This window comes from Anabas testudineus, chromosome 8 (assembly GCF_900324465.2).
Source record: "Anabas testudineus chromosome 8, fAnaTes1.2, whole genome shotgun sequence".
Taxonomy (NCBI): Eukaryota; Metazoa; Chordata; class Actinopteri; order Anabantiformes; family Anabantidae; genus Anabas; species Anabas testudineus.
In genome coordinates this window covers 5,749,339-5,773,650 of record NC_046617.1, presented here as the reverse complement: position 1 = coordinate 5,773,650, position 24,312 = coordinate 5,749,339, and the positions used below count along the sequence as shown (strand labels likewise).

The 24,312-nt window shown below is 44.6% G+C and overlaps 1 protein-coding gene across 2 annotated transcripts in view; it reads left to right on the top strand.

Moving 5' to 3' along the window:
- The window catches only part of LOC113158366 (RNA binding protein fox-1 homolog 3-like), a 327,372-nt gene that overhangs the window by 290,290 nt on the left and 12,770 nt on the right, over positions 1-24,312 (top strand). Inside the window, exons 7-12 of one of the 2 annotated variants that reach the window (XM_026354255.1) lie at positions 8,837-9,088; positions 16,485-16,628; positions 20,625-20,678; positions 22,947-23,039; positions 23,801-23,861; positions 23,948-24,001. In XM_026354255.1, the coding sequence (XP_026210040.1) occupies positions 8,837-9,088; positions 16,485-16,628; positions 20,625-20,678; positions 22,947-23,039; positions 23,801-23,861; positions 23,948-24,001 (658 nt within the window). Of the gene's footprint in view, positions 1-8,836; positions 9,140-16,484; positions 16,629-20,624; positions 20,679-22,946; positions 23,040-23,800; positions 23,862-23,947; positions 24,002-24,312 lie in introns of both variants that reach the window. The other variant, XM_026354263.1, reaches the window with a different exon arrangement.

Below are 24,312 nucleotides of genomic sequence, written 5' to 3'. Positions count from 1 at the left end.
TTAATTGGAGAAAATAAATGGAGTGTGTCCACAAAGTGCTAGCCTACCCACATTTAGAAGATTTTTTTTACCAATTTGAAAAGTAAGGTTTTGTTTATGAAAGACCGATTGAATCTAATAAAGCCTCAAGGCTGTTGCTTTTCCCAGACTGCCTTGCTCCACAGGTCAGTAATGCAAACAATCCAATTTCTCCCGTCTGAGAGCTGTACTGGCATGTAGAAATGGGATTATTATCTAAAATGGGCCCAGCAGGTGTTTCTGTGATACAGTGTAATTTTAGGAGCGTGATAGCATTTCACGTGGCCCGAGCTTAAATTCCCAGAGATGCTCTTAAAAGGAACATCTAACAAATAAGTTGGCAAATCTGCCACTCTAGCCCGTTAGCATTATTACCACAGAACAGGCTTCATAAAGGGGCTATTTCCTGAACCGATTTCCTGTGCATCAGCGACTTGTTCATCCGTAGTTGTCTTTATGCGATGGCAGCCATCACAGTTTGAGGTGCTTGTCGAGCTAAAAGGAGGCATCTGAAGCAGTCAGGTAGCGTTCGGGGTGGTCCGGACTTTTTCCACACCTAGCTCTTTTCTATCGAAATTTGTCCCCAGGGATACGAGAATGCAGCTCATCCCAGTCGCCACCGCCCCTCCTCGACTCCTCACAAGGGATAGACATGCATAATTCAGGATTGTTATCTGTCTGCCGCTAACCCCCTTCTTTCCCCATACACACACACATGCACACAGATCTCCGATGAACCAGTCTGACTGTACATCAATGATTCACCAGACAGTACCCCCTCCCCACTTCTCTATCCTCTCCGTTGAGGGAATCATATGGAGCCGACAGGGACTCCACAAGCATGCAACTTCCTATAATTGGAATGAAAAAAGGATGAGCGGGAGAAATGCTGTATCAGGGATCTGGTGAGAGCAGCATAGGTGTTCAAACAGCCATTCAGCAGTGTCAAGCGGCAGATGGGTGACTAGGTGCGTACATTGGCCCACTCGTTAGCCACCGGAAGAGACATCGGAAGATGACGCAAGATGCAACGCAACGGCGAGAGTTTTAAAAGGCAGGAACACTTCAGAGTTTGGATTAATCTCTGTGAAGATTTTAACTGTCTGAAATGCGGTGGTAAAAAAAAAAAAAATCCCTCCCAGCTTCCTGCTGCGAGAATCTTCATTTCCCCAGGTTGCCCCTGCCTCTTTATCCTCTAAGTTCTCTTTTTCTCTTTCTCACCACGCTCCCTGTTTTTCTTTCTTAAACATCACAGGAGCAAATCAGCAGACAAGCGATTGTACAAGTTTTCTCAAGCTTTCAAGAATTACCACCATTTCATCATGGATAATCACAGTTAATAACCCTTCTCATTAAGGAGACGAGAATCATGGGTCATTAATATTGTTAATATCTTCTCCCTTTCCTTCTCTTCTATCTCTCTTATTCCCCTTCTCTGCGTGCCAGAGGGAGTGGAAACAAAAGGATGACTAAAAAAGAGCTTAGCGCGACAGTGATTAACCGATCGGGGTAGATGGACTGTGATGAATCAAAGTTATCTCTCAAATCTTAATAACTGGAATTAGCCCCTGATTAGATGAGCTTTGGCTACAGCAGGGAGTAGTAGGCATTTTCACTTCAAAGAATCCCGCCCATGTAAACCTGTCCCTCTTTCCACTGCAGAGCAAAGACAAAAAAAAAAAAAAAAAGCTTCAGTGAGGCAAATGGGCCATTGGAAACCAGTGCGATAGATTACAAAAGGAGTCGTGAGAGAGAGAGAGACAGTACGAAGAGGAGCAGAGATAACGTAAACGACGATGTTACACCTTTTCTCCTCCCAGGATCCACTCATGGTTAAGTCTTCTTTCCATTAATCTCCCATTTTCCACATTCCTTCCATTTCTTGCATGTTCGGGGTCCAGTGGGAGGTGTCGGTGTCTCCGTGACAGGGTCATAATGAGAGTGGCACTATTCTTCATTTGCATATGTTTGCCATTGTCACAGCGGTCAAGGAATGTCATGTTGAGATTCCTGCATGCTTAAGTAATGGCATTTTGTCCTCACGAGGAACCCTGGCCCCCGTATCATAACCCCCGCAAAAAAAAAAAAGACTGAATTAACATGACAATCAGCTGACTCTAAAACAAATGTTGGCATTTTTTTTATCCCCTGTAGAATTTCATATAACTCTGACAGAACATCCCGCTGATCCAGTTATCTCCGCTTTCACTTTATTTATGTTTTAGTGATCAATAGCAAACTCACAAGGAGCTCCATTTGGGAAGAGTTTTAATATAATATATATCAGTACCACTTTGTCCTGACAGAAAAAAAAAAACCGTGCAAAGGTAGATGGAGAAGTACTTTTTGAAGACGTGTTTTTGATGGGGTCAAAGCAGCACAGTGTCTGTTCTCATTAATGAATGAGTCTAAACACCAAACTGGATGCATCACACAAGTTAATCCAAATTTTGACACCCAGTCTAGAGTAATTAGTCCCAGATGTAAATATCTGTTATGCAACAAAAGAGGCAACAGCACTGAAACAGACAATTATCTCCTCTTATGGCGTTGGCAAAATGCTATGAGTCTAACCATGTGTAACTGATGGCTTTTTCACAGGGCCTCCAGGCTTATTTGGATGTGTTCTTATTTATTTATTTTTCTGCATTTCTACCGTGCAGCGCCTGAGCCCAGACGGAGCTGTGGCTGAGACAGACAGGTTCATTACATGTCACAGGAGTTCAAAGTGATCCTCTGTCTACTCTGTTTATTAAGTGGCGCTCCAGCGTCTCTGAGGTATAGTAACACTCGGAGTCGCGCCGCTAAGAGCAGTCCCATCTCGGTATGAGGCTTCGCGTGCGGCGCCTCCGCTGCAATGTAATGAAGAAATCAGCAAGGGATTGAGGAAAATGAACTCTTTCTAATACCTCCATCCAAGGCTGTGGAGCAAATAAGTGCTCCCAATAACGAGGAAAAATCACGTTAGAGGGGATGAAACATATGTGACATGTGAAAACGATTAAGCCTCTCGGAAAAGAGTGGCAGAAACGTGCACAAACTCTAAATTGTCTTGGACGCGGAGCGAAGACGCAGAGTATTTATTTTCATGAATTGATTTTTCCACAAATGAGGTGGAAAAATGGAAAGATGGGAGTTTGCAAGGGAGGAAATGTGAGACAAAACAATAACCCTCTCCCCAGCCTATTTGAAATCATAAATGTATTGTAGTGGTGAGGAAGATCGGGGTTTTGTTGAGGTGGGGGTGTGAATCTGCATTAAATTGGGCTGCTTTTCCACATCTCCCTACCCTCCCTCCCTCCCTCTCTCTCTCTCTCTCTCCCAACATTGCTCTGTAATTGGTTGACTGGGAGGAGGGGAATAGCGCTTGCACCAAATATGTGCCTCATCATGAGAAACTGAGCTAAGTGTGTTTTGTTTTTGTTGTTGTTTTTCCTCTTTTGAGCTTCTCTTTTCTGGCTCACCTTGAATTCACTGTGTGGCATGTGGTTGTAATTAACACATGCCGCAGCCTCTGGTGAGTGTTAACAGAGAGAGTTGGAGTAAGATCATGTGGCTCGCCTAATTAAAATGGACCCAGCTAGACAGGCTTTATTTATGTGCCTTCAAGACAAAATGAATGCCAGTTGCCTGCGGAAATCATCTCAGGCCATCTTTTCGCTTGCCTGCCTGACTGTCTGTGCGGGGCTACAATTAACCGAGCATCGGCAGCAGAGTCGGGGACAGCAAGAGGCTTTCATGAAGCGGGCTAAGAACCACTCAGTGTTTCGTTTGTGTTGCATCAACTGATTGCTGTATGTTGGCCTCTGCTGAGCTGCAGTACACTTCTCACTATAAACTCTGCTTTGGGTTTGTGCTGTGACGGCCCAGCGGGATTTGTCACAAGTTTGCCACTGTCGCTGTCAGACAGTCATTAAAACCAAATGAGCATTGTTCTAGAGAGGAATGCTCAGTGCACGGCGCGTTGGAAAAGGCGAGTGCGGGTTTCAGGCACCGAAAAGCTGTATTAAGATTCACTTAAAAAATGTTATGTCATCTGTAATCTGACAAAGCAAGTTCTTTGTGTACATTTTCCAAGAAGGAATGAGCCAGCGATGCTTTATGTTAAGTCCACATTAAACTAGTCGTGCTGTTTGGATTATGCAAAAAACACTGCAGAGCTGTTCATAAATCTATTTGAATTGCTTGGTGTATAGAAGTGCGCTTCAGACTCTTAGTGTCATACAGTAGGAACCATGTAAAGTAGGCAGGCTGTAGCTGAAAAATGATCCAAGGTGCATGTGATTGAGCTGCAGCTATAAAGCTGCTCACTCCATCACGGCTCCTACCGCTGAGATTGATCAGCCCACTCCCATTTGAGTGATTTCCCTCCGGATTCAATGCAACGCAATTAGTCGCCTGCTGTATTTTGCCTTTGCGTTGCTCTTTGACCCTCCATCGCACTTATGAGTCAGTGCAGCACTCTGCCAATATGAGCTCCTTCTAACAGCTCCTGTATTTGCACAGCCCATCTCCTCCTAGCCTCTCAACACCATCCCGCCCAGCGCTGCTAAAAAGGATCGCAGCTTGCTGGCAAGCGGCCAAGTAGCGCCGTTGTACCTGCAGAGATGGAATATAGCCTTGACCATCTATACTGGGGTTAACACCAGTGAAAGTCTCTGTCTCTCTGAGTACTGTATGCTGGGAAATTCTCTCAGACTGCCAGCCGCGGCAGTGGGTATTGCCACAAGGCCTTCCTGACCTCCTGACACTCACTGTAAAAACAAAAAACTCTGCTGCAGAAGTGATCTCCTTAAGTAAGGGTTTCCAATCCAATTTTACACAAGGAAAGTGCTTAAGATTAGAGATAGTGTTTTTATTGTGCTTTTTCAGTAATCTGAGTAGAAGGGGTGAAAGGAGAGATAGAGGGGAGGAGGAAAAGTAAGAATGGAAAAGATGGGAGATCAATAAAAGCTGCTCTCTCCGGCTGCCTTCATTCTTTGTTGTCACGCTGCAGAGGGCCCCGCTCTTTCCCCATAAACAGGCCTGCAGGTTGAGACACACACGCCAGGATCCCAATATAACAACAACTCATAGCGGTCGTTTATTGCCATAATGAAGAGCAATCTCTTTTCTGCGGAATTAGATGCGCCGCGTACCTGACTTGTTTGTCATGAAGGGCTTTTCATTAGGCACCATTGATTATCGTGATAAGGGAGAGTCAGACCCAGCGAAAAGGGCGCATGGTCTCAGTGGGACGAGCACAACGCCCCTGATTTGCATGGGCCTTTTTTCTTCTCCCAGTTCATTTCCAGTTGAATAACTCGTTTGTCACATACATCAGAGGAAGGCGAAGATCATACGAGAGCCAATGTTACTTTGTGTTTCACTAATGAGGCCTGTACTCTCCGCCTCCTTGCTTTTGCCTTCCTGCCCTTTGAAACAGAAGCGGCATGGTGCTACAACATTTTACTAGTTTTCTTTCTCCGATACCGGGCTCTAGGCAGTTATGCTGTTTGTGTGTCACTTGGCTGTGTCTCAGTTCTTTGCACTTGTTTAAGGCTCACATAGCAACAGACCTGACACAGATACATTGGGCTGTGTGCCCTGTGAGTGTAACGATTCAGAATCTGACCCGAGCGCAGGGGGACACTCGAAGGCAGATGATGATTTAACAAGTTTAGTATAACATGTCATGACTCATGCAGAACTGAGGCACAAAGAAGATACAGTGCTGCTAGTGAGGAAAGTAAATTAAATCGAAGATTCCTCTAAACTGAGGAACTGTCATATACACAGAAGAGGATATAGCAAGAAACAAGAAACCAAAAGGTCTCGAAACTTAGTAAAAAAGTAACCAACGGAAAAAAGCACTCAAAAAATGTGATGCTCTTAGGAAAATGTTATTTCCTTCCAATGACCAGACAAAGTTCCTCAATAAATGAGCTATGAATACAGTCCAACAGCAACCTGCTGCTGATAAATAACACAGTGCACATCCTCACACAGCGTTTCCATATGTGTAAGTCTTAGTTAGTTAATACTTAGTACTGTAACTTAGTTACTTCAATAGTTGTGTACAGACTTTGATTTGGTCTCTAGTTATGAGGACACTAATACAACAGTAATGGCAGCAATGTATTGTTTCTTGTAATATTATATTCACTTATATTTCAGCATGTGCATCATCATTTGCTGCCCATTTGATCTTTGTCTCATTTTATATGCTGAACTGGGATCATGCAGACAGCGATCAGACAGCGTAAAAATTAAATATGATCCACAAAGTCTAAGTTTTAATGGTAATATGCAACTTCAAGTACTTCTAGCCTAACACTGAAAATCAATCCACTCTGCTCCGCCCAGTCCTCCTCTCCCCTCTGTCTGCCGCTCGATATGCACTCCATATGACGTAATTGTGGTTTTGAGTTGAATGAGCCAATGAATGAATGGAAACTAATTGGGTCTGGCTTAAGTTGCCATATTATGCAGCATTAAGGTAACTCATGAGGTAACTGAGTCCTCAAAACTGGGATTCTGAAAACAGCATTTGATTTTTATATCATCATTTTTCCCTGATCATCATCTGGGTGTTCATCTGTGAACACACTAACTTACTCCTCAGCACATCCCTAAAAACACTGATCTCCACTGTGGTCAGTGGTCTTGATATATCTGCAGCTTTGATCTCCTTAATAACGAGAACAGTATTTGACATGCAGGCAAACACAGCACCTTCTTGTTTCCAGGTTGCTGAGCTTTCTGTCTCTGCTGGACTATTGAGTATTGATGTGTTGACGGTTTGCACAAGCTTGTTAAAAGGAGGACGCGGGATGTGGTAGTACGTTCAGCTGTTGTACCAGGAGGTGCATCTTTTTTAGGTAACCAACCCCAATTCTCCTTTCAAAATGGGCGCTTAGAAGTTGAAAATTGCCAACATCAAGAGCTTGCTTGAATTAGGATGCCCCGCAATGCAAGTGTGTTATATAATGCTATGACTGGAGGGAGAGGAAAAGTAGAGCACAGGGGTAGAGATTAAAAAAGTTTCTGCATAAAAAGAGGGGGGAGGAAGAGATGAGCATGAAAGGGAAAAGGGAGGAGGGATTGGGAAAGAGACAGAGGAGACACACATACAGTATAATGAAAAGGAAAAGGGGGGATTAGGTCAGGGAAGAGTGAGGGTCCACTCCTAGAGCAGGAGAAGCCTTGAGGCCCCGCGGGCTGCAGGAGGATGGTCAATCCTTCTCTCTCAAGGCTTCTCTCTTTTTTCATTTAGATAATGGAGCATTCCCTTAATTGGCAGAGCACAGTTTATGCTGAGGTTTGTTTGCCAACACGTCAGAGTAGAATTATTTCCACTACATTTACAGCATAGTGTTGCTCAGCTCTCTCATTAAAACCACAGCCTCCTCCTGCCCAGATAGAGCTTTCTGTGGAAATCTGCAGAAGGAGGCCAAACACCACAGCAGCGAAAAAAAAAAAAAAAGAAAAGAAAAGAATAAAACACATTTATCTCCTATCTCACCATCCCCAGCCAGCTTGTAAAAGAAGAGACAGAAATGTCTCTATCTGTTTACTGTTATTGTTTTTCTCCAATCATAAACCCTTACTTCTGCCTGCTATTGTGTGCTTTTTCCTCCTTTTCTCTTATCTGAAGAGTTATGCGTTGGGCTCGCATGATCTGTATCTTTAAATTTGGTTGAGGGTATTTGCAGGGGGTGTTATTGGATTTCAGTGTTATTGTCTCACCTTTTCCCTCTGTGTTTTTAATGTTGGGATGGATATCCGCTCTAGCAGCACTGATCTCACTGTTCTGCTCATTAGTCTGGATTCGCAGAGCCTAGTGCTTTGCAACAATAAGACATGCACTTCTGTAGTCCAGCCATTACCGAGTTTAACAATGTGCACCAGCGAGAAAAGTCCATTATTTCTCCAGCTCATCATCTCGAGCATCCACACGAGACAAAGACTCTGTGAAGCTGCTTCATTGCAAAGGGCCATCTATCACTTAAGTCAGGAGCTGGGACTAAAAAACATATGCGGTATGGATACCACACAGTGGGAATTATGTAAGCATGTGGAGGAATGAAAGTCAGTAGAATAAGACTATGACTGGAGTTTTATTCTCATGACTTCGTGTGAAACTTTTATTTGGGCACTGACACGTCTCCAATTAGAATTGAAAACCGTCATTGCACCAAAAGACGGCTTCACACGTTTGGTCACATTAGTGTTCCTTAATTCCACTTTTTTGTAGTTTTACACACGTGTTTTGCCGAGGTTCTTGTCAAAAGTACATCTTATCAAAAGTATGACAAAAACACACTCTTAAAAGTTAGGGATTTGTTTTTCTTGGCACCTGTTTTTAAAAAAAACTCCAAATGACACGGTGGGAAAGAAATAAGGATGGGGATGGTGGGTCGAGCTCATAAAGCGAGAGAGAGTTTGAAGAGGGAGCAGCTGCTACTTTAACAGACCTGTCATTGAAATCAAAGGCCCTAATCAAAATTTTATCAATTAATTGATCTTTCCTCTTGTGCTTGCCACAAGTGCAGTTGAGATTCCCCCTGACTCGGGGCCCCTCCAACAGTGAGCCATGCTCTACAACATAAACTGTGTTCATTAGCAATGATCAAGGAATTCTCTAATCTGAGCTGAAAGGTGATATGATGGCTGTTTCCTCCTGACTTAGTTGGCTTGCAGGACAACTCTCCCCTGTTGCCTTTCAAATCACTCTGGAGAGCGGAGATGTCTTTCATGCTGGTTGTTCAACTCAAACAATGCACTTTTATCCCAACTGTAGTTCTAACACTTGCCTCCTGTTATGTGTCGCTCGCAGGGTAACCAAGAGGCCACCAACCCCCCAGAAGCGATGGCCCAGCCGTACACCCCCGCCCAGTACCCACCTCCCCCACAGAATGGCATCCCCGCAGAGTTTGCGGCACCGCACCCGCTTCCAACACAGGACTACACCGGGCAGAGCCGGGTTCCCGAGCACGCCATGACCCTCTACACGCCCACGCAGACACACAGCGAGCCGGCCGGCACTGACAACAGCACGCCCGCCATCACCGCCACCACGACCGCACCGGTCAGTGTCCTTCATCACCTGCAAGCATTGTCTTCAACACACTGTGAAAAAGTAAAATGATATTATTAATTTTCTACGTTTCCTTTTCCTTAAGTTTGATCAGATATCTACAGCGAAGTCATGACTGTCAGCTTATTTGAGAATGTGTTTGCTTTCCTTGTTTCCCTCCATCATTCTTGTTTCTTGTTTTAAATTAGGGACATACTAATAGTTTGCCCATCTTTGCCCACTGTCTGACAACTTTGGCTCCATTTGAACTTCCTGTTTTGTGGAATAACACAATATCACTTTTTCTTTTTGCTCAATCACTCACAATGTTAAAAGTTAAAATTCTGACACTAGCTCTACGACTGTAAAAATGTATAGAGCTACCACAGTTATATTCCCACAGACTTTCAACATGAATATTGAAAGAATTAGTAATTACCCCATTATCTATACTACTGCCCAAATCATCTAATGATATGTGGTTGTTGTTGTTTCTTATTAGCATTTCTTATAATTTCACATTTTGTAGCTTGTAGCAGTGATGCTGTGATGGAATACATCGGGCTTGTGGTCACTTTCCATCATTTTCCTGTTTACACTTAGCAGTTTGGATGTTTTCTGCATCACACACACACACACACGCGCGCATAAATAAGATGTGAAGGTTGAGAGTGAGAGTCAAACCGAGTGAGGGCTGCCGTGCTGCACATTAGCAGGGTAGCAGCGGACTTTGATGTCATGGCGATGCTTTGTGCTTGATGAGGGAGGAGGATTTGGCCTAAAATATGCTCATAAAATGAAAGTGCATTTCTGAGGAGCCATTTGGGGCTTTCTGAAAACATGTAAACCTGAGCTGTTTTATTTATTTGCGTGAAGGATATTTGACATGCTGTAGATATGAATGATTCAGGCTCTCTAAAAACGAGGACACACCCTCTTCCCCCCAATCTTTTTGGCCTCAGTCAAAGGAGCAACAGATACAAGCACTTTATTCAAGCAGAGCCAGAACCAAGAGCCGTTCTGTGAGATCATTTAATTTTGTGTAACTGCACACAAACAGTTTAGAGTTTCATTTAAACAAAGACATTATTATTATTGTCATTTTCACTGGAAATGTTAGATAATATACTATATATTTCATTTCTACATATTGACACTGTTTTGACCTGGGATTTACCTTCACAAGAGGCAGATGTAGATAAAAGGGAGGGCGACTTATCTTCAAACTTTAGAGACACGTCCAGAAAGACAGATAATGCGAGCAGAGAAGAGAGAGAGAGAAAATAAAAGGACCTTCTTTTCTTCTTAAGCACGAAAACACCTGCTGGGAAAGGTCACAGCAAGGCCAAAGCCCTCCTGAGAGCGATCTGGGTCACTCATAAAGAGCACTGTTAATAACTCTACATTCCCCGTCTCACAATTACTGCACATCTACAAATCTTTGGCAGGAGAAAAAGTGCTTATATGACACAAACAGAGTCGTGGCGAGGCCTAGCGTGTTGACATTGTCACTGTAATCTAGCAATGTTTGAGGTGAAGATTTGCACGATGCCGTCCAACTGCTCCGTGATTACGCGCCGCACTTACAGTAATGGCTGACGCACAAAAGAGTTTAAAGTCAGGAGAGACTTGGCAGGAGGTTGAGCCTCCTCCTCCTCCTTCTTCCCCATCTGACACTGTACACCACTCCTTCAGTGTCGCTCACCGTCTCTCCTCTCTCTCCATTTCGCATTTGATTTCATTTCATCTGTCCACCCGCTGTGAAGAAAGCCCAGAGATGGTAGCCGTGTAGAGATGAGAGCTCGTCTTGCTTTTCCTTCATGCTCCCCCCCCCCCCCCCCCCCCCTTGTGCCGTCCCCTTGTCATTCTCCGCATCCACGCTCTCCCCACTTCCACCCATCTTTTCTCAGGGAGGACAGAGAGATGAGATTAGTGGGGCGTAAACAGAGTGTCTAATCCTTGGGGGCCGCTGGTGTAGTGTCGCCCACTGCTGTGTTCCCCAGCTTTAATGACAGACCCAGTCTGTTTGCTCTGGGTGCCACAGACGGACCCGGGTGCCTTTGATTAGGGCACCCTGCAGAAACACAGATTGAAGGAGCAGATCAGCTACTTGCTGCGACTCTCGCCCTCATCCCCCCCCCCCCCCTTGGCTCGACACTGCTGCGCTCAGCTCCTCTACCCAATGACAACGCTTTACTCTACACGTCTTCTCGACTTAAAGACTTAAAAAGAGTCAAGAGAGAGTGAAAATTCAGTGAAATGTATGGATTCTGTGTGAATTCCCTGCAGAGAGCGGAGAGTGTGTATGTTTTAATGAGGTGCAGGAACTCTCTCTGCTTTCCCCGCTGTGTCTGTCTGTTCCTACCAGTCCCTCGTCTATACTGGGAAGGTGGCGTTGTCCAGAGCCAGACCTCTGGGACCTTGCTCTTTGCCATGTTCAAACAAGCTGACTTGAAAGCTGGCGACTTGAGGAAGAGAGGCAGCCCCCAACTTTTCTCCAAATCCTTAGAGATGAGGGTAGCAGAGGGCTGCCAGGGAGCTCTGCTGGAAAAAGAAACTGAGCTCGTTATCTGGCTCAGTTCAAATAGTCTGAGGTTTGGTTGAATTTCATGAGTAATCATTCTCTTTTCAGATAACAAATTAAGGCAGTGGCGTTAGGGCAGCACTCAATTCCAGATTTTTCACAGCCCATGTCAGCGGCATGAAGACTTTCCAAAGGGTATTCTGGGCTACTGTGATAACATAGACACACACACACACAAACACACAAGGGCATGCAGAAAACATGGTGGAGCACATGCAAATATTCACGGAGACACGCGCACACTGTGTCATCACTCGTGAGTCGCGTTTAAAGGACTGTGTCCACCGAGCTGTAGTTGATGCCGTCGGCAGCATGTGGACCACCGTTACCAAGGTAACGTTTGGGTTATCTCCACGTGGGAGGAGCTGCTCGTTTTGCCCAAGGAAAACTCACATTCACATTTAAAATATAAAAGGATATCCTCAACAAAAATAAAAACAAACATGGGGCTGGGGTTAGGATGTAGTTTCCCTGCCATGTAATCAAAACATAAGAATGTGCTAGTTTGTTCCTACTGAAGACAAATGACTTAACCTGACTTATTAACACAGACAGTATTTTTAGAATGCTCAGTAATTTCCTAAAAACAGCTGGACACTATAGCTGGACAATCAGGAGGAAGTAGTGCATTTGTTGGGGACAGTGAATTAATTCACATTTGGTGCTCTAGTGAGTATTTGGGGCAGCGGAACGGTATATGTGGGACTGAGTCACAATAAACTGCTGTGTGTGTGTGTGTGTGTGTGTGTGTGTGTGTGTGTGTGTGTGTGTGTGTGTGTGTGTGTGTTCATGGTAATGAAGAAACATGTCACCCAGCGCAAAAGCGTTGCTCACTGATGCGTTTTTAATAGTTTCAGCCATGGTGCTCCACACGACGCAGAAATAAGATCAGTCAGGTTCTGATACACACACTTTGCTTACTTGTAGGATACATTCGGTATTTGGCCGTTTGATGGGTTTTGTTCACTATACAAAACTTTTCCGACACTTTTTTGAAATTAGGACCCTGTTAAATTCAACTCCTCCATACAAACGTTGGCCAGAATCGGAAATTTAAGCTTAATTATGCTTCTATTGAAATATACATTGAGAGTTGTAGCTGGCTTCTCTCTTTTAGTTTTGAACTATTCAAACTGGCTTGTCTGTAAAGCTTCATCCAGGTCATGGTGAGGTTTTTCTAGAAGTATCCCCTTCCATCCAGAAGGCCTCATCAGTGGCTGACGGGCTTCTGAACCCTGTGGAGTCACTGAGTTGTTAGCACTTGATGCTCACCTGTAGTCCGCCTGGCTTTCATGTGTGACCACCGGAGACATAGTGTGAGCGACTGTGAAGCTGCCTGGGTAGTCCACACTGGGTTCTTTTATCGGTGGGGGGCCAGTAAGACAGCCCCTCCACTTCACACCCACACCCCCCTGCTGTCTCAGCTGATGGAGGGGATATATTTGCTGCTTCTTTAGAAAAAGAAAACAAACAGTAGAGGCCCGGGACAGGAAAATAATGAATTAGAGCTCAGGCATTATAATTCCTGTGATTGAAGTCCCCCCTCCCCATTTAATCGGATGTAATCTACCTGCTTGGCAGCCTTCCAATCAGATAGTTTCAATTATGCTCTTGTAATGCCACTCTGCGAGGAGGAGGAAAGTGCTGAGCAGAGCACTTTGCAGGCGATTTGCAAATAACAGCAGGGTATTCTTTTAGAGAAATGACTGAACAGGAAGCCGGAGAGTTGCCGGAGTTGACAGCTCTCTCACTCTCTGGTTTGCTGGCTTTGGCGGTGACGGCATGTTTTGCATCGCACCCCCTCCTCTTGCCTGTGACAGCAGCTGTCGGGACAGTAAAGTGCCACTGAAGGTGGCCTCCTATGGTAATATGGAGGTAATTATTTTCCACTGCAACACCACCATCTCACAAAAACGCAGGCAGGTTGGAGCTTCGGGAGTGGCGCACAGAGGCAGACATCCCGGATCTCGGTGACACTCCAAGTTATTGAGTTAGTAGTATGCAGTCTGGGGTGCTTGGGAGTCAGCTATTCACTATTTGTGTTCTCTGTATGTGTATTTGCCCCTGATGTCAGCATGCTGCAGGTCTGTCTGAGAGCTGAGTGAAAGTTAATCTGGATGTTTGCAAACATGCGATTCCGCCCGCTGTGATAAAAAGCTAGACAGCCAGAGCTGGAGGACAGCGGTGCTCAGTAGTCTGGCAACATACACTAAAGGTCGATAGTGTCGCATGTGACCGATGAAACAGATTGACCTGAGGGGCTCTGGTACCTTGTCACCCTCCATGGTCCCAGCATCTGTCTGCAATGTGTCACCCCCGGGGCCCAACATGGCTACTCAGGCTATTAACCTCCAGCACACGAGGACATGGCAGAGTTAAGACCCCTTCGCCTGTCTCCCTCTCTCTGTCACAAATCCACTCTTTGCAGGCCGACCAGCCGGCCGGCCGTCCGGCCCAGTACATTTTGCGACTCTGGTGTCCTTCGCCACTTGTTAACCTCTGGTCTGAACGCCGTCAAGACCAGGCGGGACTTAGGAAGCTGCCACGAACCTGCCCTACCTGGATGGCTGCAGGGGAGACAAAGTGGGACCTTGAATCAAACAACTGTCACTGTTAACAATGTATGTCACTGTCTTGGAATGGGCCATAAAAACCAAATAAATGATGGCCATTACAGTGGAGATTGTGATTATGATAATGAGAATAATAAAGACGATCATCATTACGATCATGAAGATAATGATAATACTGTGATGATGAATTATAATGAATAAATCCCTACCCCATTTCCTAAATGGTGGGATATGTATCACTAAGAGAGGCCTGCAGCGGTCTGACAGCCTCAGAGCAGGGTGAGAGTTATCATTGTGTGAGGGTGTGTGTGCGAGAGTGTGTGTGTGTGTGTGTCATTTGAACCGTTTGTACTCAGGAAACAACCTACTCCCTTTTCATGTCTGTATATCAGTACAAGACTGTGTCTGTGTATGTGACTTCCCAGCCAGTGTATAGTGTGTTTGCCATGCTCAGAGAGCACTTCCCAGGAGACCTTGCAGTTTACATATCACATTCAAACAGTTTTTGTGCTCGATATTTGCCACTTCCACTCTCTCATTTCTCATTCTCATTCCTCCTCTGTGCATTTCTTTATTTAGCTTCTATCCAGAGTCACAGTCGCAGCGATGTCAGGGGCCACTTTTATGTTCGTTTTAATCAGAACACAGACTCAAAAAAAAAAAACACGCAGCGCTGGATGTTTGTTTAAAATCCTTCAAAACAAACTTAATCTGTTTCCTGCTGAAGTGACCTCTTGTGGTCGTGAGAGTAATTCCTGTCCTCTCAGAAGTGGAAAGTGAAAGTAATGTGACGCCGTTATAGACTCACCTCAGAGAGGAAATCAGGAGGGTTTTTGATTGACGTCACGTCTTCGTGGTTCACTTCAGTCAGTTCAGGTATGCACAGCAAGAAAGATAGAAAAATATGTGAAATATTACCACTTCACACACAAGATGTTAAGCGAACTTCATAGAAAACCAGTCTTTTTTTCTAACCTTAACCAACGTGCTTATCCTACCTAAACTTCTCCAACCTCCTCTTTATGACTGGTTCCCCTCAATAGAAGCACTTCATTCAAAAAAAAAAAAAAAAAAAAAGCACAGGAGAACATATTCCATTTAGCACATTATGCTTCCTTTAAAAACATAATCGCATTTGCAGTTTAGCTACATAGAAACGCAAGTATAGCTTTTAGTGTAGGTCTCAGGCACAGCGGCACAAAAACCTGGCATCCTCAGTGTGACAAAAAGACTGCAGGAAGTCACTGCACCCAGTGTACATATCGTGTTAGCTTACAGCATTAGAGGTATTAGGAGACATATTTTTTAGCTTTGCACAGAGCCAGACAAGCTGTTTCTCCTGCTTCCAGTCTTTCTGTTAAGATAGGTTAATTACCTCGTGGATATAGTTCCATACTTAAAGCTCAAACATGAGGTTGATATTGATCTGGTGGTTTAAAGCTCTGAAACAAGCAGATCATTTTACTCTTTAAAATCCTACTGAACTATTCATTTAACCAACTAGTTATAGTTGCTTAACCACACATTTGATAGGGCCAGACATGGTTATTGAAAAAAAAAAAGCCAGCATGAGGCCTTATTTAGATGACTTATCCCATAGCGGTGCATCAAATAGCAGCTGAACCACGCTGAGGTTGTGTCCGCAGAAAACTGTGTTGGAAAAAGAAACTGCCTCAAAAACAAGGTTCGTCTCATCAGAGGAGCCACTAGCAGCATCAAAAAAATCTATCACTGGTGTCACAGAGAGAAACAAGTGGAATTTGTCACTGACATCAGACATGTCATTTATATAGAAATGTCAGCATAGCATTCGCATAATGATGGAAACAACGACGCTGAGGGCTTTAGGCCTCGCACTTTGATGGCTGTGTGCAAACGTCACCAATAATGTGTCTTTAGTCTAGACATGTCAGGGCTCTGTGGGATCTGTATCCACGCCTTTTTGTCAGTGCCTTCAATCTTCCCTGTTGCTCAAGAGCTAAGTGCAAGTGATTAATAAGTGGATTTGTAATGCACAACCTCAGATTTGACACTATAAGTCATCGGCTGTTTATCGCTTTGTGTTTCTCGCCGAATTGAAAAATGGCAGGCGCTGAGTAAGTTAGTCAGCCAAGCCTTCCACCCCCGCACTGCACGCCACCACCCTCCTGTTTCAACCCCTCCTCCCCCTGCTTCAGGACCGGGAGGTACAGTATACTGTAGCAGTTAATGAGCAGCTTGTGTCTTTTCTCTGTTTGTTTCCCTCCGGCAGACAGATGATGTGACGCAAACAGAGGGCTCTCAGCAGCTCCAGCTCCAGCACTCAGACTCTTCAGAGAAGCAGCAGCCCAAAAGGTTACATGTCTCCAACATTCCCTTCCGCTTCCGGGATCCTGACCTAAGGCAAATGTTTGGGGTGAGTACGTTAAAGGAGATTCCACTTTATTAGTGTTGCTTATTATTTTTGATCCGTCATGTATCAGTTATGATACAAGCAGTCGGCCGACCGGACTAGGTTTTACATTTACAGATTATCTCACTAAACTGTTTTATTCGGGGAGGAAACTGAAATTTAGGACACCCAAAACTTTGAAAAACAATTACTTAGAGTTTACTTTTTTCCCTTGGTCTCCAGCAGTTAACACAGCACACAACAGTTAGTTTTCCCAAGATTGCTTTGTTCTCAGTATTTAAAAGCCTCTTCGGTAGCTTATAGTCTATAATTGAACATTACATTTCTGCTGAAATCAGCGCAAAGGAAATGACTTTTTCCTCAATACCTGTTTAGAAGCTAAACATACAGAGCGGCCATATGCAGACAAATGCAATCACATTACATGTCTGCATAGGAGAGGTCATCAACGGCAAATTCTCTTTTCTCTCTCTGTCTTTTGCCCAATTAATGAGGCAATGAATAGTTCAACAGCTCACCCTTGTGTCTCACAAAAGCCTCAGTAAGAATTGAACCAAACATCCCCGATTCAATAACAATAATGGATCTGAATGGAGACAATTGCCAAAAATGTATTTTAAATGTTATGCGCTAATTGGACCATTAGAACCCAGAGGCGTTAATTCTCGTCGTTATGAAGACAACATCCAGCTGATGATATTAATTACTTGAGAGCCCTGGCTGTGGCTTTATAAATTGCAGACAACATGGCTGCTCTCTCTCTCTTTCTCTCTCTGATTGTTGGCTTTATTGTTCCCAGCTCTGGTGCAGGTCGTGTGGAATCCAAATCGCCTCAGTAATTAGCTCGGAGGCTTTGTGTGCCTGGCCGGCGCATGCAGATATACGATACTAAATTGATCGCAGCCCACCCAGTCCCTTTCAATCAGCCCTCACCCACATGTTGCCCATTCCTTCCTGTTACGATCCCCCCCTCACTTCTTGGTGGTTGGCATAGTGGAGGATTGTGGGATTGATTGTCTTGGGTAGAGCCTGGCAAGGAGATAGCTGGTCTGCTCCACCCTCTGACATGGCCTTGACAATGAGCCTTTGTGTGATCAGCGTGTGCAAAGCCTCATTCCTCTAGCTCTAATGGCTTCTGGAGCACCGCTGGCTCAATACGCCATTACTGTTATGCATGAGTGAAATCCACAGACATGCAGAGAGACAGGAGGAGAAGGAGAGTGAGGGTGCTGCACGGCAACTGCGGAAGAGCAAAGCCCCCGTCAGGTGCTCCATCTGCGCCGCACACAGCACAGAGAAACCGTCTGTGGTGACGCGGCAGCTAAGGTTTCAACTCCAGCACAAAGCTTTTGGAGCCCGGCACCTTAAAAACGAGAAGGGAGGGCCCCGAGATTCACCCTGCACGAAACAGGGTTAAGGGTGTGGAGAAACCTGTGAGCCTTTAATGAGGCGCTGAATGAAGGGCTCATTAGGACGGCCACAGCAGACCATAATCAGTAATTAGAAACTGTGATCTCTGAGAGCTAGCAAGTGTGGAGGAAATGAAAACACTCCAAGCACGAGTGAGCTCCGCGCGGCGCCCATGCTGCGCTGCTTGAGGGTGCCCTCATTTGTGTGACTGGGTTCTTCAGCGGTGCTCCTCTCAGTGCATGGTAAGGGCTCTCACAGCCTTCCTTGGAGCAATCAGGACCTCAGCCCTACCCCCCCATCCTGATGCCACACTGACTGCTGAGTCTGAACATTGGCACTCAACTGTTTGAATGCACGCGGCTGCTGTAGCATAATTACAGGTTTCTGAAGAGCTTAACGATAGTCAAGCTAATCAAAGGTGATGGCAGAGTGGCCTCGATCTTGTTTGTTCCTTCCACACTAAGAGGCCTAGGGCACAGAATATGCTGTACAGCGGATCATAATGGCATTTACAGAAAAAGCCAGCTCGGTATCAAAGGACTATACCAGTGTGTTTAGAAGTTTTACTTCACGTACTTAATACTTTATGTATTTGCTGATGTTTTTTTCTACATCCTATACATTTATGTGTCAGTGTATGGTCTTTATTCCAGGCAGCCATTGATTTCCATTCATTCCTGCGTAATATCAAATACCACACTCTTGGAAGTTGCTTGAGTCGCGTAATCCAATTTCTACAGTATTTCTCTGTAATGTGTTTTGAGCGCAGAATGATTTGGAAAGTCTCCACAGTGTTCTTTAATAATAATAATAATAATAATGTCATGGAAGCCTGATGGAAAGAGCAACGACTGCAAACTAAGCGAATAAAACCTTCCGCTGTCTTAAATGCTGTAGCATGATTTGCAATGTAAGTATATAAAACGTGTAAAACCACTGATATAGTCCTTTTTTTGATTTTAACATCAGTATGCAGTTGCTTTGAGACAACATGCTATGGATATAGTTGCAGCCTCAGAGATGCTGCCAGTCTCTCTCTCTTGTCCTCCCTCTGGAGGCTCCTCCCATTGGAGCTATTGTTTATCGGTGCTGCTGATGCAGCTGTTTCTGCTTGTGTGTGTGTGTGTGTGTGTGTGCGCACACGAGTGTATGTGAGTAGGTGGGTGGAGACAGAAGTGCATGAGATCACTGGTGAGCAGCGAGCAGTCCCAAGTGCCATGTGGAAATCCACAAAGACGACTTCCACTGAAACTAATTAATCGACGCCACAAGCCCATTACGCTCGGTTAAAACAATTAGCATCTGCACATTGCGTGGGGGAAGCATTGTCATCTCAGGCGCGAAAGGGGCATCACGCTGGGATATAAATGCTTGTGTGTGTGAGTGTGTATGTGTGTGTGTGATCGAGTCACCACTTCCCATTCGAACCAATGGAGCCGAGCGCCATATGAGGCAGATGCGTGGATGGGATGTATGGAGTCTCTTTTCGAGTAGAGCAGACAGATATAACGAGAGGGGAACACACTCCCTGCAGGAACCGGCACGTGGTGAGGTCACTGCAGAACCCTTTCAAGTGGGTGGGGACATATGTTTTTTCGCTAAAACCCCTCAGCTCCTCAAGCCCACTCCACACAGTCCAGCCAGATAATAGCCAGCTTCTTCCTAACCCCTATTAGTGGCTCAGTCAAACGATCCATCCATTCCCATTGAGTGTCGACCACATGGAAGGCCCATTTCTTCCCTGTTGTGCTGAAATGAAGGCGACGCGGACCGCTTGACAGGGTAATTACTTTTAATGAAATAATACGGCCATTGTAGACAGCAATTAAAAGTCACTCTCACTCCACTCATTAGAGGAACTTACAGTTTACTTTCATTCCTCTGTTTTCTAATGATCCAAAGGCAGGCCTGTTAAATCGAAAGGCTGGAGCATGTTAACCCCTGGGGACCGGCCCTTAGGTCCTGTTGACTGCGAGAGTACACAAACAAAGAGAGGAAGAGAGAATAAAGAATAAAGGAGACAGAGAGAGGCATTTAAAGGATAGAAGTGATCCACCAAACTCTCCACAAGTCAGAGCTCAGTTATCTGCTCAGGAGACTCGGAAGAAGTGCGTTTTCCCCAGGTGATGCAGGAGATGGAAGGCGTCTCGTATCTCAAGACAACATCAAAATATCATCCGACGCTTCTTTTCTTTCCTCTCACTGTGCTTTAAAATGAGCAAACAAACAAACAAACGCGAGAAATGCTGCGACGTATGTAATCAAAGATCTAATATTTTTACAGCTACTGGATCTCCGTGATTATCATTTATTTATTCCCATACCGTATCGATAGGGAACACATAAATGCATTAAAGCGGCAGCTACGAGTTCTCTTTTTAAAGCGTGCCAGCGAGCTTCAAGAGCTGTTTGCTGAGCTAACAAATGAAAATTGACTGCCATTTCCTCACAAAAAGTAACATTTCCATATTGCCTTAATGTTTTTTTTTTCTTGCTGCAGTCGTCGTTCTCATGAATTCACAGCAAGTGAGGCTTTCTAACTCCATCTCTGCCCCGCTCTCCTCTTCTGTTTTTCTTTTCTCTCTGCAGCAATTTGGAAAGATTTTAGATGTGGAGATTATCTTTAATGAGCGAGGATCCAAGGTAAGTGAACTAGAACACCAGCTGCTTCATTACCATGTACTTCTTCTGTTTTCTAATGATGGCATTAGTGTGGTGTGTACATTGGCTGAGAGTTGTGGTCTCTAAGCCTGGTCCTGGAGAGCTGCACCCACTATTCCTCTCTATTTCCTTCTCCCTCTGTCCCTATTGTTTTTGTTGTTTGCAGCTCTAACCCAAGTTGTGAATCATTAGGCCTGTAAATCAATTAATTATTGAGCTGTTTCACAATTCACTTAATCCACTAGCAGGCTGAAGGTCCTCAAGACTGTGGAATTGAAACCACTTGTTTAGAAATCTGGTTCTATTTGGAGGCTGTTTTATAGATGTAATGTAAAGGAGAAGAAAATGTACTCTTTGATACACATTTGCTTCCACTTGATGCACCCAGCAGTGGACAAGCAGCAATGCAGCACTATGACACCGAGGAACAATAGGAGACACTTTAGGTCTTTTTCAAAATATACAGAATATAAACATGTCAGGTTATTCGTAAAGGAATATTTAGTCATATGTAGAACTTTTTTATCATGCACATGTATCTCAAGGAAAAAAATGTAAATGAAAAAATAGAAGAAGAGGAAAAAAAAAGAAAGCCACAGTGAAGCTGTTACTGCAGTATCATTCTCCTAACCACCTACCATGGACAGGTGAAGCCTGTGGAGGTGTGAACAGCCGAGTGCTACTCATCCAGCTGTTCATTTAATAGAGTGTACTAAGCTCCACAGCTTTCCATTCATAAAGGAGACAGGCTCCCTGGCTGGGTGTTGAGGCATGAATACTATTGATTCCCATTCATACCTGGGAGTAGTTTGGGTTCGTATACAGGCATGCAGGGAGCCCTGGAACCAGGCGACGCTGGTGCACTCAGCCCCTTCTGCCAGACAAGATTGAGCACCGGATAAAACTGCCTCCTCTGCCGTAACAAGCATTTATTGTTTGTGCCCTACAAAGCCATTACCCATGATGCCTCTCTCTCCCCAGCACCCTCTGTGCTATATAATGAACCTACCAGGCCATTAATAAACAATCTATTTCCTATGAAGCTTTGGCAATTTGCATTCAATATGTTTGTCTCCTTTGAAAAATGGTGGCCCCACTCTCCCCTCTTGTAAGCTAATTATTTGTGCATGATAAAAAAAAAAAATAAAAAAAAAAGATAGACGGGGTAACCACAGTCGGGTGAATGTCCAAAGGATTAATTTTGCCCTCAATTCCTTTTTTTTGAATTTATTTCTTTATCTCTCTTTCCCCAAGGACAGGTCTTGTGTTATTTATGCTAGGAAAAGCAGCCCGGAGATCCTGTGTATGCATACAAGATCACACTGCTCGCCATCTCTCACATGTATTACATCCTCAAGCAATTATCAGGCAGCGCCAGCCGTGCTCCCTCTCCCCCTGCCCATACCTCTCTATAAGTATATATAGAAACCAAAGGAATGGGACTTGTTTGGCCAGCATATCTTAATGCTTTCGCTATAGAACTCAGGTCCAGTATCCCAGTCCACATAACTCAAGAAAATGACAAACTCCCCCTGGGGAGCAAGGGAGACAGAGAGTTGGGGGGGGGGGGGGGGGATGGAAATGAGAGGTTGGGTATATTTTGATCAGGGTTTAAAGTCAATATCCTCGCCCTTCTCTATCAGTGGATGGTATTTGCAGTGACACCATTCACTTTCTTTGCATCAATGAGCCGCTGTAATTTAGCCTCCATAAAAATGTCCTACTTATTAGTGCATTGAATTAGAAATAGTCAGAGATCAAGTTAACATCTCTCTTCAGAGAATTCGTCCTCACTCTTTCTCCCGTTGCCCACGTCTTCAAAGGGAGACGAGGCTGTCTGAGCGGCCGGGCTGCTGAAGTAGTGTAGATAATTATACGACTATTATGGCAGCTAACACAGTGTTTTGCATCCACTGCTTCCTGACATTCACCCTTGGCACCGGTGCTGTGCTGTTTAATTGGGTAAAGCAGGCAGGTTTGTTGGTGTTGTTGTGTGAGGTCATGTCACCGTTATCCTCTCCTCCTCGGATCTCTCTGTTTGCTGTTTCCTGACGCCTCACTAACTGCCTCTAATTAATCTGGCTGCTTACAACTTGACTCTGCCACCGCTGCTGCTCACCTACTCCTGTCTTCTCACCTCTCGTTTCCCTCTCTTCTCCCTTCCCCTTTCTTTTTCCTGTGTGTGTGTGTGTGTGTGTGCGCGCGTGTTTCCTTCTCTTTCTCTACTGGTGGCTAACTCGGTGCTCTCAGGGCTTTGGGTTTGTAACTTTTGAAACAAGCACAGATGCTGATCGTGCACGGGAGAAACTAAACGGTACAATCGTAGAGGGACGCAAAATAGAGGTGCTTTCATTTTTTTCCCTTTTGCCCATCTTTTTCTACTTCCTGCCTGCTGTCTCCCTAACTTACCTACAAAACCCATGCATTAGCATTTGGCTGCTGTGTGTGTACGTGTGTGTGTGTGTGCGTGTGTGTAGTGGAGGGTGAGGGTACCCGCATCCTAGGGTGTATGTGAGCCTGGATGCATGCATGCATAATGGTGCGTATAACTTGTTCTCAGTAGAATGCGGAATCCATACATGCCAACCTGGACACGCCAGTTGTCCATCATTTCCTGACAATGCAGAATGGATGCATGCTATCATCCTCTGGGTTCCTGTCAAAGCTGAGAAGACCTGCATTCCCCTGTCACCATCGTTTAGTGTTGCCTGCTCTAATTCTGCTGTTGTTTACGTTGGGCTAAGCCCCCACTCAGTCATTCTCATCAGGTCAATAGAAGAAAATCAAAGCACTGTCTGTGTTGTTTCTTTTGGAATCCATTTGTTTATCCGACCAATTACTGGTTTTGGAGGTTGTTTTTTTTTTTATTCATACCTGTGGGTAATTGGTGCATGCCTTCCCCCCTTTCCAGTAATTTAATAATGTGTAGGAAAACTGAAATGAATAAATTCATGAAAGGGTGAACCAAACTCAATCACATTTATTTGTTTTTCTATTACTTTATGAATTGTTCATCTTTGTTTGCTGCTTGCTTTTGGCTCATCCTGGATATCTGGAGAGGAAGTGTTGGTAATCACGGCCTGTGTATGCTTTGCTTTGAACAGGTGAACAATGCAACAGCACGAGTGATGACAAATAAAAAAGTGGCCAACCCTTACACAAACGGTAGGTGCTGCCCTTTCTAATAGACTATAAATAAGAAAATAGCAATTAAGATTTCGTTGTCAGTAAAGTTTGTCTTTGTTTACTAGGTTGGAAGCTGAATCCAGTGGTAGGAGCTGTCTATGGTCCTGAACTGTATGCCGGTAAGAGACCTACATCATCCGCAGTTCGAATTTTGAGTGTTTTTTTCTCAGCACCTTGCACCAAATGCACTGCACCGTACCCGAGGCCACTATCAGACATAACCAATCCCAATCTGACCCTTGAATTTCCACAATCAGGTTCATCCTGAACCTACTGAACATGAAATTCCCCGCAAATCAAAGTGAATCTGAGAACGCGCCAGATAAGCAGTGGATGATCCAAGCCCTCTGTGAGTGGCTGAGGGAGCCGGAGCCATTGTTTGCCTGGTGTGCAACTGTAAAGCAGAAAAAAATGATTTCAGGAGCAAGCG